Source organism: Copadichromis virginalis, linkage group LG3 (genome assembly GCF_057382275.1).
Source record: "Copadichromis virginalis isolate Kocher_CV1m ecotype Utaka linkage group LG3, C_Virginalis_male_GT1.1, whole genome shotgun sequence".
Taxonomy (NCBI): domain Eukaryota; kingdom Metazoa; phylum Chordata; class Actinopteri; order Cichliformes; family Cichlidae; genus Copadichromis; species Copadichromis virginalis.
This window is the reverse complement of record NC_140620.1, coordinates 9,766,602-9,783,784: the sequence shown is the minus strand read 5'-3', so window position 1 is coordinate 9,783,784 and position 17,183 is coordinate 9,766,602. Positions and strand designations below refer to the sequence as shown.

Below are 17,183 nucleotides of genomic sequence, written 5' to 3'. Positions count from 1 at the left end.
TTTCATCACAGAAGCTTCTTCACCTCATCCTCAACACGGACCAAGGAATGAATACTGCACTTTTGGAAGAACTCCCTCCCCTGCAGCCTCTTATCGTCAAAGAGACAGAGGTGGAGAGGGCAAACAGCCACAGATTCCTGGGACTGCAGGTTACATCAGACCTGAGCTGGACTCTCAACACTACAGCAACTGTGAAAAAAGCCCAGCAAAGGCTTTATTTCATTCGGCTGCTCAGGAAAGCTGGCATGAACCACCACCCTCTCACCCAGGCCTGCAGAGGACTGATAGACAGCATCCTCACCGCAGGCATCACTGTCTGGTATGGAAACACTACACAGACAGAGAGGAAGGCTCTGCAGAGTCAGAAAGTCTGCAGAGAGGATTATGGGAACAACACTTGCATCCATGGACCTGCACATACAAAGCTGCACATACAATCTCAGACACAACAGAGCGGACAGCAGCATCACACACAGAACACGATTCTTCAACAGCTTCTTCCCCACAACTGTCAGACTGACGGCAAACAAAAACACACTGAACACTTAAAATAACACAGCACTACTTAACCTCACTTTGAATGTATCATCGGTTCACTGACCATCGGGCAATACACTCACAACAGACTTGTGAAACAGATCTGTGGAACAAATGTGCAACACTGTGAGTGCGATAAGAGGTAGAGAACTACACACTCTCTGTACATTTTCTTCTTTTTCTTTGTATATAGAAAATAGTACGACTACCCTACTCCGGACTTCATTTCTATCCTCCTGCTTTTTCTGTCTTTATATTGTTAAAGTGTGATTTGACTTGGAAAGCTCTGCACAAGTATTCCACTGTGCATGGACTGTTGGTCCTGTGTGCAAATGTCAAAATAAAAATCTTGAACCTTCAGTTGTCAGAGTAACTGGTGGAGACCCAGCAACACACTCAGACACAAACTGGTTCATCTGAAACACAAACTGAACAACGTCGTGTCTGCTGTACAGTGCAGCGTCCAGATGAACAGGATCAACAGGATGAACATCTTTTTAACAGTCGTTACAAAGATGTGAAGTTGTTTGGCTGACACAGACAAACAGTATCCCACATTCTTGATTTTTAGCTCACAAACACGTCTTATAAGGACTTATTGATCCTGAAATGTTGGAGGTTTTAGCTCTTTAAACAGTAAAGTTACAGGAGGATACAGATAATTATCAGGAAAATGTCCTCGGTTTGTTAAAACGATCCCGTCCGATAACACACGAGAACAATAAATGTATAATTTTCTGTTGTAACCCACAAACTGAACGGTCACACTCATCTTTCATGTTGTCACTAAAACATCACTCCTTCCACGTCTAGTTGGTCGTGATGGAGGCGGAGTGCGTTGGGTCCGCTTTCCCTGCCCAGCCGATGTTCCTGACGCAGGGAAACAGATCCTGTTGGGGATCCCTACCTTGGCACAACACCTGCCATGGTCTTTGCACACTCACCACAGTAAATGCATCATGTTGTCAGCTTTACAGTATCATAGTCAGAGAAACTGGTCAGGCCGCTCTCTTCCAAATGTCTACACTTCACCCTTTTACTGTCAGTGGGCTCAGAGTCCATCTAATGTGGCTCATTATCTGATGCCGTCTGCAGACCAGTGTTAGACACTGAGAGGTTGATGGCTCCGTGTCAGAGCACCGGCCTTAACGAAAAAGTTATCAATCGTTCTTTTCATCTTTTCTCATTACCCACAGCTACATCCACTCCTATCACGCTGCTCACCTCTGCTGCGACGATTCAAACAGCCGGAAAGTAAATAATTTGGAGACGGTGCGTTTGTGTCACAGTGAACAGTGAAAACAGAGACTTTCTAAAACAATGATGCATGTTAGTCATGTGATGCAGGCATGTGACCAATTAAACAAAGATAGTGGAGAGCATTATACAGCAGCAGTTTTGACAGTCCTATTAAAGATGAATATCAGTCTGCACATGCTCCACAGAGCTTTTCTTCAAATTCTTTATTTCTCTCTCGCTTTTGCAACTTTGTACTTTTGTGTTACTCGCAGCAACAACTCCACCTCATTGTTAGTCCATTTTAAAACTCGGTGCTTTTCCTCCACCTTTTGCTGCGACGTTTCAAACAGCTGGAAAGTGAATAAGCAGCAGACAGAAGTGAGACCGGTCGAATCGTCTTGCGTTTCACGCATGCGCAGGACTGGAACGTAAGCGTTTTCAGCCGTCTTAATGTGGACGCACAACTCTGTGAAAACGACTGAAAACACCAGTGTGGACGCGGAGCGCTGTTTTCAAATCTATCCGGGCGAGTGTGGACGTAGCCTAAGTGGCACCATGGAGAAATGAGGTGGCGCTCTAGACCCTGATGAAGTGAACAGAGTGAAGATTTGTGTAGAAGCAGGAAGTGTGATCAGCTGCACTCACCACTGTTGCTGAGAGGAACCTGATGGACTCCAGTGAATCTTCTTTTAGAGACAAACAGGACTCGACTGCAGCTCTGCTGCTGCTCTCTCACACTTTCACTTCTGCAAAATGACGTTGAGCTTCTTGTTTTTCAGCTGTTGCTCCGCCTCTTCTTGCCTCTCCCTTTACAGGAATCAGCCGGTCTGTACTCAGTGACTGTGTGCAGCGGGTGGGAGGAGTGAGGAGTGGTGTGTGGGTTCACACAGTAATGACGGCCTCAGGTGATCAGGAGAAACTCACCTGGATTTCCTTTTTCCACAGCAGACTGAGAGCTTCAGGTGGACCCTGAAGGAGGTCTCAGACACAGGTGGTAAAAGTACACACAGTCTGTACTGAAGTAGAAGTACTACTGTTAAAAATACTCCAAGTACTGTTTCAACTTCTTTACTCAAGTAAAAGTAAAAAGTACTGGCTGTGAAATGAGAGTAAAAAGAGCTGATTGAAGAACATTTCTAACACGTGTTTATACAAAGCTAACTGAACCATGTGCTGCATCAACGTGATAATAAAATAATATTATTCACTTTGTTTCTGTCTAAATTTGAATTCTAATAAATATTTTAGCTTGAAATAAGTGAAAAAAATCTGCCAATGGAACAAGTTAAAACTCTCTATTTTTTCTCTGGTTTCAAGATTCACTGTCTTGAAAAAAGTTCATATCCGGTGGCGGACGCCCTGAGACATCAGTGCATTGGTGGTTCTTTGTGTCTGGGGATGGGCGTCCAGGTACACGCCGGCTCACTCCTTGGTGGGTGCTTATCGGGGCCTGGAGCCTGGGGCTCGCTCGGGCCACTTCGGGGGTGGGGTGCCCTCGGCCTCTCGGCCTGGGGCTCGGTCACTCAGGCACAGCTGGCTGCCGGCGGAGCTCACGGGCGCGTCACTGCAACCCCCCCTGGCTTCTGCTCCGCGGCTGCTGAGTGAGCCCTCATCTGGGACTCTCCTCAGCTCTTTCCGGGACAGTGGCGCGGCTGCCCCTCTGTTGGTCTTCCTTGGTCTCTTGTGTTCTGGGGGCCTCTGGATGTCTGGAGTTTTGATCTCCTCCATACCTGCTTCATGCCCTGGAGGACGGGGCTGTGGCCCCCCCACACTCCCTAGCAGATCATTACATGAAGGAACCTTTTAAAAACAAGCGCGTCCATGCTCACAGGTGTACACACCGGTGCTCACACACACAAACTACACCCTTTTTGGCTCCTAACTTAAGGTCAAGGTCATGGTCAAATTTATTTATATAGCACATTTCAAACAGCCGATGCTGCACAAAGTGCTTAACAATATAAAAATGGTATTGAAAAGCAACAATGTAATACAATAATAACAATAAAAAACAATAATAGGACAGTAAAAGAATTAAAACAATAACTAAACTAATTCAAATAAGACCAAAATGTTTGGGTCATAGTTTGTTAAAAGCCAGGGCATAGAAATGTGTCTTTAGTAAAGATTTAAATTGCTCAAGTGTTTGTGCAGATCTAATATTTAAGGGGAGACTATTCCAGAGTCTGGGACCTGCCACAGAGAAGGATCTATCAGCACGGGATTTGAGGTTAGTCCGTGGGATGGACACCATTAGTTTTGAGCTAGACCTCGTGGTTTTTCCTGGAGCATAGGCAGAGAGGAGCTCAGACAGGTAAGGAGGGGCTCGGGCGTTAAGTGACTTAAAAACAAAAAGTAAAAGTTTAAATTGGATCCTGTAGGAGACAGGAAGCCAGTGTAAAGAAGCTAAAAGTGGGGTTATATGCTCTCTCCGTTTGGTACCAGTTAGCAGGCGAGCAGCTGCATTTTGAACCATCTGAAGATGATGGATGATGGCCTGATCTAGACCATAATAAAATGAATTGCAGTAGTCCAATCTGCAAGTAAGAAAAAGGTGAATAACACGCTCAAAGACGTTAGCCGGAAGGTATGGCTTTACCTTGGCTAGCTGTCTTAACTAAAAAAAAAACAGGACTGAACTACTGCACTCACCTGCTTATTCAATTTAAAAGAACCATCAATATAGACACTGAGGTTTTTTACATGTGTTTTACAATACGAGGAAAGTAGCCCAGAGTGCTGTCGATATGATTAAAGTTGCCAAAAATGACAACCTCAGTTTTATTTTCATTTAGCTTTAAAACATTTAATGACAACCACTGTTTGACATCATCAAGGCAGCGTAATAAGAGCTGGGGATGGTCTGACCCTGCTTTTAAAGGTAGATAAATCTGCAAATCATCAGCAAAACAATGAAATGAAATGCTGTACCGCGAGAAGATGGAGCCCAATGGCAACAAATAGAGTACGAACAGAGCAGGACCCAAAATAGAGCCTTGAGGTACACCGTATTTAAGAGGGGCTATTTTGGAGTTGTGGGGGCCCATACTGACATAAAAAAACCTTTCTGACAGATAGGACCGAAACCACTGTAAGGCAGATCCTTTTAGGCCAGCATGAAATTCTAGCCGTGATAACAGGATGTCATGGTCGACCGTGTCAAAAGCTGCTGACAAGTCCAACAATAAAAGGGCAGCAGGGCTGCCAGAGTCCAGAGTTAAATGAATAGCGTTAAAAATCCTTAAAAGTGCCGTCTCAGTGCTATGTAGTGGAGGCCGGAGACAGCCCTGATGCCAAAGGATCCCAAGAAGCAAGTGGTCTCACCCGAATACCTCGGTACTTCAAGTTCCTGTTAGGCATAGCAACAAAGAGGAATAAGGATTAATATGTGAGTGGGGCACACAAAGGAAAACTACACTGACCAACATCTGCACCACCTGCATTTACTACAAGAAAGCCTATGACTCTGAGCCTCACACAGGGATCCTGGAAGTGCGCAAGATCAACTGGACTGCAAGGACCTTCATAAGTCACCATCAAGTGCATTATTTACCAAGGAGTTGCTCTGTCCTCACAGCTGTTTCTTGAAGACGTTTCATCCGAGAAGCTTCTTCAGTTCTAGGGTCGAACCGTGGAAAATCCCAGATTTAAGCCCTGTGGGAGTGTCCCCCCCAAGAGGGACAATGGTGTGAAAACGGGTGTGGGTCACAATCAGCCAAGGTTTTTGGGTGAGTTCATTGTAAAACCTAACGCCACCCTATCATGTGATTTCCTGAGGTCAGATGGCCCAGGGTGTGAGTGGGCGTTAAGGCGTCTGGGAAGGATCTCAAAACTGGATTATAGATGGCAGATAGTTGGTGTCGTAAACCACCGCCTCTGTTCAAAGATGGTCGCTCACAGTGGACATAGATGGCTTGTGAACTTTGGCATCCTCAAAAGAGTGACCTTTGTCCTTTAGATGCAGATGGACTGCTGAGTCTTGTCCTGTGGAGGTGGCTCTTCTATGCTGTGCCATACATTTATGAAGTGGCTGTTGGGATTCCTTAATCTTAGATAAGTAAAAGCCATATCTGAACCATGGCTGAATGAAGGCACCTGTGAAGCCAGAAGAAAGTGTAGAGAGCTGAACGTAAACGGAAGAAGAATGAACTTCAGGTGTCAGCAAATATTACAGTATTACTGAAATTCACATCCTGAAATGACTGCAAATTACAGACCTATTTCCAAATTGAGTTTTATCTCAAAGATTCTTGAAAAGGTAGTTTACAAGCCATGAATATCCATTTTTAGAAGAATGTTGTATTTCAGAAGTTTTTCAATCTGGTTTTAAAGCTTTGCATAGTACAGAATCTGCACTTTTAAGAGTTTTTAATAATTTTTTTTAGGAACTGCATCACATGACTGTGTTATGATCGTGCTTTTAGATTTAACAGCTGCCTTTGATACAGTGGATCATAAGATTTTAATTTGCAGTTTAGAGCAGGTGGTGGGTGTTAGGAGTACTGCACTGCAGTGGTTCAGATCCTAATTGGCAGACCAAACTTTCTCTGTGAAACTTGGTGAGCTTGTATCCTCTGCTGCTTCTTTTCAATGTGGGGTTCCACAGGGTTCAGTTTTAGGCCCGCTTCTTTTCTCCTTATATCTGATACCACCCGAGTATATTTTCAGGAAACTGGGAGTCATCGGCAAAACAGTAGAAAGAAATCCCATGATTTGTTTCCCACTTAAAAGATAAATGGTTTCTCAGTAGGCCCTCTGCTCAGATGTCTTGATGAAATAAGGGCCTGGGTGGCTTTGAACTTTTCACATTTTAATGAGCAGAAAACAGAAGTGATGGTTTTTGGTGGCACTTCTGAGACCACTACTATGGATCCTGGTTTGCTGGCACAGTTTGTTAAACCAATCACCACTAGCCTGGGAGTTTAAATGGAGGCAGATGATGAAGTTGAAAACCAGGTCAGAGCTGTTGTAAAATCTGTCTTTTTTTCATTTGAGACAACTGGCAAAAATAAAGCCCATCTTATCAGAGCAGCTTTTTGAGACAGTGATCCATGTCTTTGTTACATCTAAGATAAGAGATGAGATAAGATGTACCTTTATTAGTCCCACATGTGGGAATTTTCTAGACTCCATTATTGTAACGCACTTTATAGTGGGGTTAGTGATGCATCTGTTAGGCGTCTGCAGGTTATGAAGCGCATCTTTTAACTGGAACAAAAAGGTCTGAGCACATTACCCCCATTTTAATTTCACTTGCTGGCTTCCTGTCACAAACTGGTAGTAGGAACTCAAGAGCAAAGTTTCTTTTAAACTTATGACACACACACACACATATTTACACAAGCACACACACACTGGTTTTGCTTACAGAAACAGTCAGACAGGTTTGTGCATGTTGATCTGGAAGATAAGTTCTCAAATGCCGCAGGTTATTCTCACATAGTTAAAGCCAAAAGAGAGAATTGTTTTTTGTTTTAGGACCAAGTGTATGTTTGCACCAGACTTTTACCATAAGAAGTATGTAAATGAGAAAAAAGTGAACTGTAGTCCTCTCATTTCTTTTAAAACAATGACGGGACTCAAACACAAACACACTGAAACTGAAGTCCAGCTGTAATCCAGGCCAGAGTTCTGAACAGTAAGACAGTCAGTGGGTAAAATATCACAGGCAAGGGGGAGAGATGACAGACAAAATATAAAAACAGCAAAGGTAAACACACACACACACGGCATTATTATAGACAGGAGAAACGTCTTGGAAATAGTCTTTGAGCATGTAGAATCCACATCTGTCACTGGTGGGCAGATAAACTGAATCCGTTGATACAGCCATCCTTGGATGTGCATCTGAGGCAAATGATCAGACGGAGCAGGTGGTGGTCAACCTCCCGAGCAAACCACACCTCATCCAAAGTTTGGGCATGGAGGTGGTCACCACGTACAAGCTGCTGGGTCTTCACCTTAACGATAACCTGGACTGCTCAGAAAACACTCAAACTCGGCACCAGGACCAAAGTCGACTGTGCTGACAGGCTGAAGTCTGCAGGACATTACTGAGGATGTCTGCAATCTTTTATCCAGAGCTCTGCTGTGGAGGCGGCAGCAGAGAGAGGGGCAGGTAACGGCTAAATAGCCTGGTGAAGAGGGCCAGCTCTGTCCTGGACAGTCCCCTAGACCCCATAAAGGAGGTGGGTGGGCTATTATGCACAACATCTCTCATCCCTGCATGAGACTGTGGACGGAGACTGTGGATGGAGACTGTGGATGGAGACTGTGGATGGAGACTGTGGACGGAGACTGTGGACGGAGCGCTATCACAGGTCCTTCATCCCGACAGAAGCCAGGCTGTAACATTATAAACAGGATAAACACTGTTTAGAAATATGTGTGTATAACTATCACTGCCTGCACTTTATGTGCACATAAAACATCTTGTGTTATTTTTCTGCATATAGTTGCACAGAATCTTTTTATTATTTATTTTTTCTATTTTTATGTGGGATCAATAAGGTCTTTGTCTATGTCTGTCTCCTCAGTTTCCCAGTGTGCCTCAGGTGTGGAGGTACTAGAGGGGGCGGAGTTTGTTCTCCTGCCCTGTGAGTTTCCCACTTTTGAAGAAAAAGAATCCACAGCTGTGTGGAGTCGCTATGACCTCAATCCCTCCACAGTGCACCTGCGTCGACGAGAAGGCGATGACCTCCAGAACCAAAATCAGAATCAGAATCAGAATCAGAAAGGGTTTTATTGCCAAATGTTGAGCAGGTTTACAACATTAGGAAATTGCTGCGGTGCTTCAGTGCAAACATAGTGTTATAAATTACGTTTAAATAGACATGAAAATAAAAATAAGAGTAAGAATTAAAAGTGCTAAGTAGATAGATATAATAATAATGGATTGGATTTATATAGCGCTTTTCAAGGCACCCAAAGCGCTTTACAATACCACTATTCATTCACTCTCACATTCACACACTGGTGGAGGCAATCTACGGTTGTAGCCACAGCTGCCCTGGGGCAGACTGACAGAAGCGAGGCTGCCATATCGCGCCATCGGCTCCTCTGGCCAACACCAGTAGGCGGTAGGGTAAAGTGTCTTGCCCAAGGACACAACGACCAGGACAGAGAGCCCGGGGATCGAACCGGCGACCTTCCGGTTACAGATACGCTTCCCAACCCCCTGAGCCACGGTCGCCCCACAATCATGTATATATATCATATATACATGATATATACATGAGTGCAGGTGGTGATCAGTGCCAAACATGGAATGATGCAGTGAACACAGCGTAGGGTCATGTGTTAGTGGTGGGAACAGTCATACGGTTATTGTTCATGTGTCCAACAGCAGAGGGGAAGAAACTGTTCTTATGGCGAGAGGTTCTGGTGCGAATGGACCGGAGCCTCCTGCCTGAGGGGAGCAGGTCAAACAGACTGTGTCCAGGGTGAGAAGGGTCAGCTGTGATCTGAGCTGCACGCCCCAGTGTCCTGGAGGTGTACAGGTCCTGCAGAGATGGGAGTCTGCAGCCAATCACCTTCTCAGCAGAGCGCACAACACGCTGCAGTCTCTGTTTGTCCCTGATAGTGGCTCCAGCGTACCACACAGTGATGGAGGAGGTGAGGATGGACTCGATGATTGCAGTGTAGAATTGCGTCATCGTCCGTGTTGGCAGGTTGAATTTCTTCAGCTGCCTCAGGAAGTACATCCTCTGCTGGGCTTTCTTAATGACGGAGGTGATGGTGGGCTCCCACTTCAGGTCCTGGGTGATGGTGGTACCCAGGAAGCGGAATGAGTCCACAGAGGTGATGGGGGTGTCAGTCAGGATGATGGGGGGGAGTGGGGCTGTGTGCTTCCTGAAGTCCACAATAATCTCCACTGTCTTCTGGGCATTCAGCACCAGGTTGTTGTGGCTGCACCAGGACACCAGACGTTCAACCTCCCTCCTGTAGGCAGACTCATCCCCGTCAGAGATGAGCCCAATAACGGTGGTGTCATCTGCAAACTTGATTAGCTTGACAGACTGGTGGGTGGAGGTGCAGCAGTTGGTGTACAGGGAGAAGAGCAGAGGAGAAAGAACACAGCCCTGAGGGGAGCCGGTGCTGATGGTCCGGGAGTCCGAGACATTCTTTCCCAGCCTCACATGCTGCTTCCTGTCCGTCAGGAAGTCAGTGATCCACCGGCAGATGGGATCAGGCACATTCATCTGGGAAAGCTTGCCTTGGAGATGGTCTGGAAGGATGGTGTTAAAGGCAGAGCTGAAGTCCACAAACAGGATCCTGGCGTAGGTTCCTGGGGAGTCCAGATGCTGCAGGATGAAGTGTAGGGCCATGTTGATGGCGTCATCTACAGACCTGTTGGCTCTATATGCAAACTGCAGGGGGTCCAGGAGGCCGTGAGGGTCTTGAGATAGGAGAGAACCAGGCGCTCAAATGACTTCATGACCACAGATGTCAGAGCCACGGGTCTGTAGTCATTTAGTCCAGTGATCCTAGGTTTCTTGGGGACAGGGATTATGGTGGAGGACTTGAAGCAGGCAGGCACATGACATGCCTGCAGTGAGGAGTTGAAAATGCCAGAAAACACTGGGGCCAGCTCGTTTGCACAGTGTCTGAGGGTGGCAGGAGACACACCGTCTGGGCCGGGAGCTTTTCGAGCATTCAGATTCTTAAACTGCTTCCTCACATCTGCTTCATGAATATGAAGAGTTGTGGTGGGAGGAGGTGGTGTGAAATCCTCTTTTGTGTGGGGTGAGGAGGGGGGTGTTGTAGGTGAAGTGTTTGAATGTGGTGATGGCTCTATGGAGGGGGGAGAGGTGGGGGAATGAGTGTCCAAAGTGCCTCTATTGTTGGGGCCGTTGGAGGTGTGAAGGCTGCCTGATGACTCGTCAAAACGGCAATAGAAGTCGTTAAGGGTGTTGGCTAAGAGCAAGTCATCAGTGGAGTGGGGGGTTTTAGGCTTGTAGTTGGTGATATTCCTAAAACCTTTCCACACAGAGGCCGAGTCATTCTCTGAGATCTGCTGCTGCATCTTCTCAGAGTGCTGGTGTTTTGCAATATAAATGAGCAGTTCAGCAGCCGAACATCCATGAATCCCGACGCTCTGGAAACCGGAGACCTCAGTCTCACTCTGAAAAAGCTTCAGCTGTCTGACAGCGGCAGCTACACCTGCACCATCCGTAAGTTTGGAGTAGAACTGGGTCAGTCAAGAGTGGAACTGCAGGTTCAGCGGGTCAAAGGTGGAGGTCAGTGCAAAGAGATTCAAAATCACATGTAGTGTCACAGAGTGTTAATCATTTTATGTTAACATCATGTAATGTTCATGTTTTCATTGTGTTATAAGTTCCCATCAGTGTCCCAGTGGCTCTGGGTGTCCTGGCTGTAGTTGCAGCTGTCATCGTGGGTGTTGGAGTTCACTTCAGAGGCTATTTTAAGGAAGGTATGTTGTGTGTGTGATGTGTTTGCATTGTGAATAATCTGAATCATCCCTAAACCTCAGATTTGTTTTACTTGACTTGTAGTGTTTTTTCTTCTTCTTAATCTATTAGTTATGTTAATAGGTTGTTTTAATTGTCTCCTTTCTTTCAATAAAACACAAACCAGTGTTTCCCCATGTTTCATGTTCTTAAGGAATCCTCCAGCGCATTTTGCAGAACAGGCTCCCCTCACACACTTTACATGTCAAACATGGGAGCTTTGACAGACTGCGCGCACAAATCATTATTTGTTGTTCTTACTTCACAGTCTCACAGGTGGATGTGGATTCGGGGGTGGAGTCTGTTCAGCTGCCCTTTATAACCACAGGTCACCGACATGAAGATGTAACTGTAGAGTGGACTGACAGCTCCAACAGGATAGTGCACGTGTTTAAAAACGGTTCTGACCACCTTGAAAAACAGCACTGGTTTTACAGAAATCGAACAATGATGAGGAAAAACCTGCAGATAGCTGTGGACCTCAGCCTGACTCTGAAATACCCGACAAACAGAGACGCACTCACCTACACCTGCACCGTCTACAGGGGGGAAAACATCCTAAAGAAGAAACAAGTGAAGCTCTACGTCAGAGGTGAGTGCTGTAGACAGAAGATGAAGATGGTGAGTCATGAATTAAAGAGCTTGGTGACCACACTGATAATCTGTCCCTGAGGTGAACAGGACTTGATGAGTGAGCTACAGTAAGATCTATTAAGTTAGGTTTTTCAACCATTACTTTTTTATCAGCTCAAACTGAAGATGTGACACAAGTCCGAGAAATTGAGGAGTTTAAGAGAAATTTATGAAATGATTTAGAATGAAAATATTATAATGATAATGTTTTTGAGTCAATGTCAGCCTGAAAGCACCAGGATTTTGAGGATCAGATGTTTTCTTAAGGAAACTCACACGAGCTTCTTCTATTTCTTCTATTCCACACTAAAACAACCTCATTAAAATGCTGCACGCTTTGTCTGGGCCTGCATAGCCCAGAATAATAGCTTATTTAACAAAAGTTCATAATAATCTACATGTAGAGAGAAAATTCAAAGGAAATATTAAGTAGGCAAGCTCACATGATGGTCTATTAACGTTTCCAGTTTGGGTGTAGGAAGTGAAGATAAAGACAGATGATAAATTTCTTCCCATAATTGATTTAGGACACCAAAGATAACACAGTGTCTGCTCAGTGGAGCAACAGGACAAATCCCAGGCTGCAGCCAGTCAAACATGTTTTCAGTGCAGATGTTTCACTTCATCCAAACAAAATGTTCTGATGATGCTGTGTTCAGCTCATTGTGGTATTTTTTCTCCTTTCAGTCCCCCTGGTGGAGGTGGAGCAGGGGGTCGAGTCTGTGCAGCTGCCCTGCAAAACCAAACTTCACCTGCTTAAAGGCAGTAAAGTGGAGTGGACCTGCATTTACATCCGGACCACAAAGGTCCACGTGAATGAGAACAGCTCTGACCAGCCTGAAGAACAAGACCACTTTTACAGAGACCGAACGAAGATGAATGAAGACCTGCTGAAAACTGGAGACCTCAGTCTGACCCTGAGATACCCCACAGACAGAGACAACGAAGTCTACACCTGCACCGCCTACAGCAGCGAGGGAAACATCCTGCTGAAGAGAGAAGTGAGGCTTCGAGTCAAAGGTCAGAAATGAATTTAAGTCAGTTATTTATACAGCACCAAATCACAACAACAACTGCGTCAAGGCACTTTATATTATAAGGTAGTTCCTTCAATAATACAGAGAAAACAGAGAAAAACCCAACAATCATATGAGCCCACTATGGGTAAGTGCTTTGGTGATAGTGGGAGGAAAAACTCAGTTTTAACAGGAAGAAACCTCAGAACCAGGACTGGGGCGGCCATTTCTGACCCATTCCAACAAAACTATGGCTGATAAACACACGTGCTGTGGTAGAGAGGCAGAGGTTATTAATGACTAATTATTACATTCAGAGAGGTGTATTAGTGTATTAACACATCATCACAACCACAATCAACACAATCATCATCTCGGCTCCTCTGACGACCTGTTTGCTGTTGCATGCTGCTGAAAGGCAGTGAGGAGAGGGGACACTCGGGCAGTGCATTTATCACGTATAATGTGTTTCCTGGATACACTGCTGCTTTTACAGCATTCAGAGATCGATGGCTCCGTGTCAGAGCTGGCTATGAACTTCAGACGGATCAGACTTTAACTTAACAAAAAGTTATCAGTAGTTCTTTTCATCTTTCCTTATTACCCACACCTACATCCACTCTGTCAGGCCTAGGCTGCTCACTAGGGCTGGGTATCATCACTGATTTCTATAATCCCTTTGATTCCGATTCACGAGGTCCCGATTTGATTCAATTTAGCCTCAGACAGTCAGAAATATTATAATTCTGATCATTTATCAGCACTGATACATGTGAGACTTCATCACAATTGTGAACATCACAGCTGATGTCTTTGTGTGAAAGTAACTGAGGATAAAACTCAGAAAAACATGAAGGAGATTTTCCTGGTCTGGCGTTTTATAGCAGATAACCATAAAAATATTCTACAGTAGATCAAAAACTGTAGAAAACCATGAATCGACATATGAACATTACCTGATGCTGCTGAAGTAAAGCAGAGCAAAGTTGCAGAGGTTCTTTTTAAAAGTGGAATTAATGATGACATTTATCAAATGTGAGTTGTAGTTTGGATCTTGTCTGTGAAGCTTCTCAGTGATCCAGGTCATCGTAGTCTAAGGAGTGTGGAAAGGAAAAACATCTGGACTTCTTTAAGTTGCTTGAAGACGTTTCACCTCTCATCTGAGAAGCTTCTTCAGTTCTAGGACCTAATTGGTCACACTCTAGGGACTCCCCGGCAGACTACACCTATTGCAGCATAACTAAGGGAGGATTCAGGGTCACCTGGTCCAGCCCTAACTATATGCTTTAGCAAAAAGGAAAGTTTTAAGCCTAATCTTAAAAGTAGAGATAGTGTCTGTCTCCTGAATCCAAACTGGAAGCTGGTTCCACAGAAGAGGGGCCTGAAAACTGAAGGCTCTGCCTCCCATTCTACTTTTAAATACTCTAGGAACAACAAGTAGGCCTGCAGAGCGAGAGCGGAGTGCTCTAATAGGGTGATATGGTACTACAAGGTCATTAAGATAAGATGGGGCCTGATCATTTAAGACCTTGTATGATTAGCATCCCACAGTGAAGTGCTCTGGGTAAACTGGTGTAAGATCCAATAAAGTGTCATCTTGTCATTATATGCTCCACTTTCTTGTAACTAGTTACCAAAATAGATTGTACTGATACAATACAATAGATACTTTATACACAAAATGAGTTGAGATCAGGAGTATCTGTACTTCATTGATTTGATTGATCGCAATGTGTGTGTTACATGAACACACAGATTGTAGTTTTGGGTAAGTTTAAGGGTCCAAATATGTGTTTCATTCAATGATATACAGATGAATTTACCCTTTTTATGTAATCTTTCTTTTTTGGATTTTTTGTTAATAAATGGTAAATGGCCTGTATTTATATAGCGCTTTACTCAGTCTCTAAGGACCCCAAAGCGCTTTACATTACACTCAGTCATCCACCCATTCACACACACAGTCACACACTGGTGATGGCAGCTACAGTGTAGCCACAGCCGCCCTGGGGCGCACCGACAGAGGCGAGGTGATAATTTGTCTCCCTTTATTAAAATCAAACTACCATAAAAATTAGAGACTCATTCTTTCTTTGTGAGCAGTCCCACTCAAATCCTACTAAAGTGGACTGAAGGCAACAATTCAAAAGAAATGAAGAACAACCATTAAAATACATTAATCCTGAATTAAATGAGTGTAGTATATTTCATCTTTAGGAAATCAACACAAGCAAAGACAAACATCATAGTTTGAGCTTAAAATTGAATATTAAAGCTCTCTTTGGAATCATTGAATAAAACTGCTGCTGTGTCATGTTGTGTTTGTTGTCCTCTCAGTCTGTCAGGTGGAGGTGGAGGAGGGGGCGGAGTCTGTCCAGCTGCCCTTCACAACCACAGAAAACCTGCCTGGAGATGCTGAAGTGGAGTGGTGGCGCTATGAACCTGAACCACCGAAGACTGTTCACAAATATCACGCCGGCTCTGACCAGCCTGACGCACGAGACCAGTTTTACAGAGAGCGAAACGAAATGAGAGACGACTCACTGAAAACTGGAGACCTCAGTCTGACCCTGAAACTCCCCACAGACAGAGACACTGGAAAGTACATCTGCAGAGTTGAGGGGAAAGGGATCAAGAGAAAGAAAACAGTTCTGCTGAGAGTGAAGAGTCAGTGCAAATACCTATGAAATATTTCTTACAGTGTATTTGTTTATAAAATGACAATAACAATAATTAAATGTAAATATCAGACTGCAACATCTATAAAGAAGCTTAATAAGGTGTTTTCTAGATTCACTGCTGTCTGTACAGCTCATGTTGTGTTTGTTGTCCTCTCAGACTGTGTGGTGGAGGTGGAGGAGGGGGCGGAGTCTGTCCAGCTGCCCTTCACAACCACACAAAACCTGCCTGAAGATGCTACAGTGGTGTGGAAACGCATTGACCATGTACCATCAGTGTTGGTTCACATGTATAAGAACGGCTCTGACCAGCCTCACAAACAGCACCAGGATTACAGAGACCGAACGGAGATGAATGAAGACCTGCTGAAAACTGGAGACCTCAGTCTGACCCTGAAACAGCCCACAGAGAGAGACAGTGGAGAATACATCTGTAATGTCTGCAGCAAAGAAAAATGCATTTCAAGAGAGACCACAGTGCTGCTAAAGGTCAAAGGTCAGTATGAAAATATAAGTTTGTCTCTTGTTGTCTGTCCCTGTCTGACTGTCTTGTCTCTGCAGGGAGAGTTCAGGTCCAGGATCAAACAGGGGACATCAGGAACAGAAGCAGCTCCATTGATCCGACTCCTCTGATGGCTGATCAATCAGTTTGATCTGTGCTTAGTTTAGGATCAGCTTTTAGTTCAAGTTAAAATTAAAGTCCCTTTCTCATGACTACACTTTAAGAAAGGGACTGGAGCACACCAGCCTGCGTGGCAGAGTTCCAAGACTGTTGGGGGAAAAAAACCCTGGACTGATGAGTGTGTGTCATTACACACTGCATTTCAGAAAAGGAACCTCATACCAACAGTAAAATATGGTGGTGATAGTCTGATAGTCTGAGGCTGTGTTGCTGCCTCGGGATCTGCAAGACTTGCCTCCCTAAATGGAACCATGAATTCGGCCCTCTTAAAGAAACAATTCTTTAGGAGACTATCTGGCCATCCGTTCTCATCTGACCTGAAGCGCACTTGGTTTCTGCAGCCGGATAATTATGCAAAACACCCAAATAAGTCAAAGTTCTTACCTGAATCTGATTTATATGCTGTGACATGACCTTAAAAAGGTGGTTCATGCTTGAAAACCCAGCAATGTGGCTAAATTACAACATTTCTGCAACAGTGAGTGGGCTGAAAATCCTCCACAGTGCTGTTAAAGATTTATTGCAGGTTGTTACAAATGCTTGGTTGCAGTTATTTATTAAATTCAGGGGGCAATAGCTTTTTCTGACATGTTCATCTAGGTTTGGGTTTTTTCCCCTTAATAATAAACACATTTATTTAGAAACTGCATTTTGTGTTTACTTCTGTTCTTTGTATAATATTGTAATTCAATTAATGTTTTATCACTCACCTTTGAAAGTTCAGGTCAGGGGTTAACGTGTGATAATGAGAAATAACAGAGAAAAACAAAAGGAAGGTGCAATGAGACATAGGAAATCATGATTCATGGCAAATGAAATTTATCAATAATTGAAAGCCATCCTGACAGTTATTACAAATTAATATTAGCAGGTTCAGTCCCAACTGATGACCTATAAAGATCTGTGTCATTACCAAAGTGTCACAAAA

The 17,183-nt window shown here is 44.3% G+C and overlaps 1 protein-coding gene across 1 annotated transcript; it reads left to right on the top strand.

Annotated features, from left to right (window-relative positions):
• The first annotated feature begins 47 nt into the window (after nucleotides 1-47).
• On the top strand, nucleotides 48-16,952 carry LOC146712654 (uncharacterized). Its single transcript, XM_085436854.1, has 9 exons — nucleotides 48-360; nucleotides 8,313-8,443; nucleotides 10,841-11,015; nucleotides 11,114-11,209; nucleotides 11,515-11,838; nucleotides 12,567-12,899; nucleotides 15,233-15,562; nucleotides 15,734-16,069; nucleotides 16,135-16,952. Exons 1-9 carry the CDS (start codon nucleotides 48-50, stop codon nucleotides 16,224-16,226), a joined length of 2,130 nt encoding a protein of 709 aa, XP_085292980.1. The 3' UTR covers nucleotides 16,227-16,952.
• The last annotated feature ends 231 nt before the right edge of the window (nucleotides 16,953-17,183 follow it).

Bases quoted from the DNA above. Each gene is read 5' to 3' on its own strand.
- LOC146712654 (XM_085436854.1), top strand. From the start codon at position 48: ATGAATACTGCACTTTTGGAAGAACTCCCTCCCCTGCAGCCTCTTATC. The intron at 361-8,312 runs GTCAGAAAGTCT...CTGTCTCCTCAG, and splicing joins AGAGAGGAAGGCTCTGCAGA to TTTCCCAGTGTGCCTCAGGT. The intron at 15,563-15,733 runs GTCAGTGCAAAT...TTGTCCTCTCAG, and splicing joins AGTTCTGCTGAGAGTGAAGA to ACTGTGTGGTGGAGGTGGAG.